Genomic DNA, 1,349 nt, shown 5'->3' on the forward strand with positions numbered 1-1,349 from the left:
ACCCCCCGCCCCCCCCAGCCGGTCCCATGCCACAGCCCTGACCCTCATCACACCGGCAGCGATGTCCTCGCCCATCAGTCCCCTGCGGTCGGGACCACCACCGGCTCCCTGGGGGCTGGCATGGCGCCGGGTGGGTGCTCACCTGCGGAAGTCGAGGAGGGGCCGGGGGGTGGCGGGGATGCCCTCGGCCGGCCAGCTGAGGAAGTGGAACTGCGTCAGGGTGCGGGTCTCCTGTGACTGCACGTTCTTCAGGTAGAAGCTGCGCACCAGGAAATCCTCACACCAGATGTGCTCCGACACCAGGTTCACCTGCCCGAGAGAGGCAGCCGGTGGGCGTCAGCGCTGGGCAGGGGGGCTGCACTCAGGGCGATGGGGGCTGGAGGATGCTCCTTGCCCCGGGCTACTGGCCACACTTGCCTCATAGATGTGATAGAGAGAGGAGCCTTCGTCCGGCCAGTAGCGGTCACACTGCTTTACGCTGTCCTCTGCAAGCGGGCTCAGCATGACAATGACTGTGCAGCCGTGCTCCCACACCATCTGCAGGCAAGGCATGGGGGGTGTCACCACTGGGTGACAGCCCAGGCAGGAGGGCAGCCGAGCCGCTGTGTCCCATCTGGTGGTCAGCACCCAGAGAGACCCCGACGGGCTGGCACAGCCGGGTGATGCTCACCTGCCAGAAGTCAGCAATAGTGTGGGACAGCGGCCCCTGTGTAGCGATATACGCCGGCATCCGCGGATCGTGCTCGATCTGGAGCGGGAAAGGGGGTGTCAGACTGCACGCTCTTCGGCCAGGGGTCGGTGACACCGGGAGGAGCGGGGGGGATACTCCAGGGGTGATAGGAGGGCTGGGGAGGGAGCTTCGGGTGCAGCAGCCAGGAGGGAAATGGATTTTTAACCACGTCTGAGCAATGGGGCAGGTCCATTGCTCACAGCCGTAGCCCACAGGGATGTGAGCTCAGTCCAGCTCTGTCCCAGAGTGGGAGCCTCGCCTGGGCTGAGCACATCACGGAGCAGGGTGGCAGGGCAGGAGCCCCCGGTGATCACTCACGATCGGACTGGCATTGATGAAGTCGCTGCGGGACGGGTTGCTCTCAGCTTTCAGCTTGATCCGCACGTGGTCATCTGGGGAAACAGAGGCCAGGGGATGTGATGAGTGCCTGGGGAAGCCGGGGGCAAACCCACACCACAGCCTGCCGTGGCCCCAAGCATCCCCGTGCCCTGCACCGCCCTCCTGCCACAGCCCTGGGAGCTAGCCCCCGGAGCAGGGTAGCTGGGATGCTCACAGGGCACATAGTCAGGGTTGCGGTTCTTCTTCAGGTTGGCTTCGTTCTGGGCAATGGAGCAGACGC

At 65.2% G+C, this 1,349-nt stretch overlaps 1 protein-coding gene across 1 annotated transcript in view; it reads right to left on the minus strand.

Annotated features, from left to right (window-relative positions):
- Positions 1 to 1,349, minus strand: part of DNPEP (aspartyl aminopeptidase) — a 21,397-nt gene that overhangs the window by 2,921 nt on the left and 17,127 nt on the right. Inside the window, exons 20-24 of the mRNA XM_009328252.1 lie at positions 1,284 to 1,349; positions 1,049 to 1,122; positions 671 to 748; positions 418 to 537; positions 143 to 309 (exon numbers count right to left, since the gene is read on the minus strand). Coding sequence (XP_009326527.1) covers positions 143 to 309; positions 418 to 537; positions 671 to 748; positions 1,049 to 1,122; positions 1,284 to 1,349 — 505 coding nt within the window. The remainder of the gene's footprint in view (positions 1 to 142; positions 310 to 417; positions 538 to 670; positions 749 to 1,048; positions 1,123 to 1,283) is intronic.

The sequence above is a fragment of the Pygoscelis adeliae genome, unplaced genomic scaffold (assembly GCF_000699105.1).
Source record: "Pygoscelis adeliae isolate BGI_AS28 unplaced genomic scaffold, ASM69910v1 Scaffold577, whole genome shotgun sequence".
Taxonomy (NCBI): Eukaryota; Metazoa; Chordata; class Aves; order Sphenisciformes; family Spheniscidae; genus Pygoscelis; species Pygoscelis adeliae.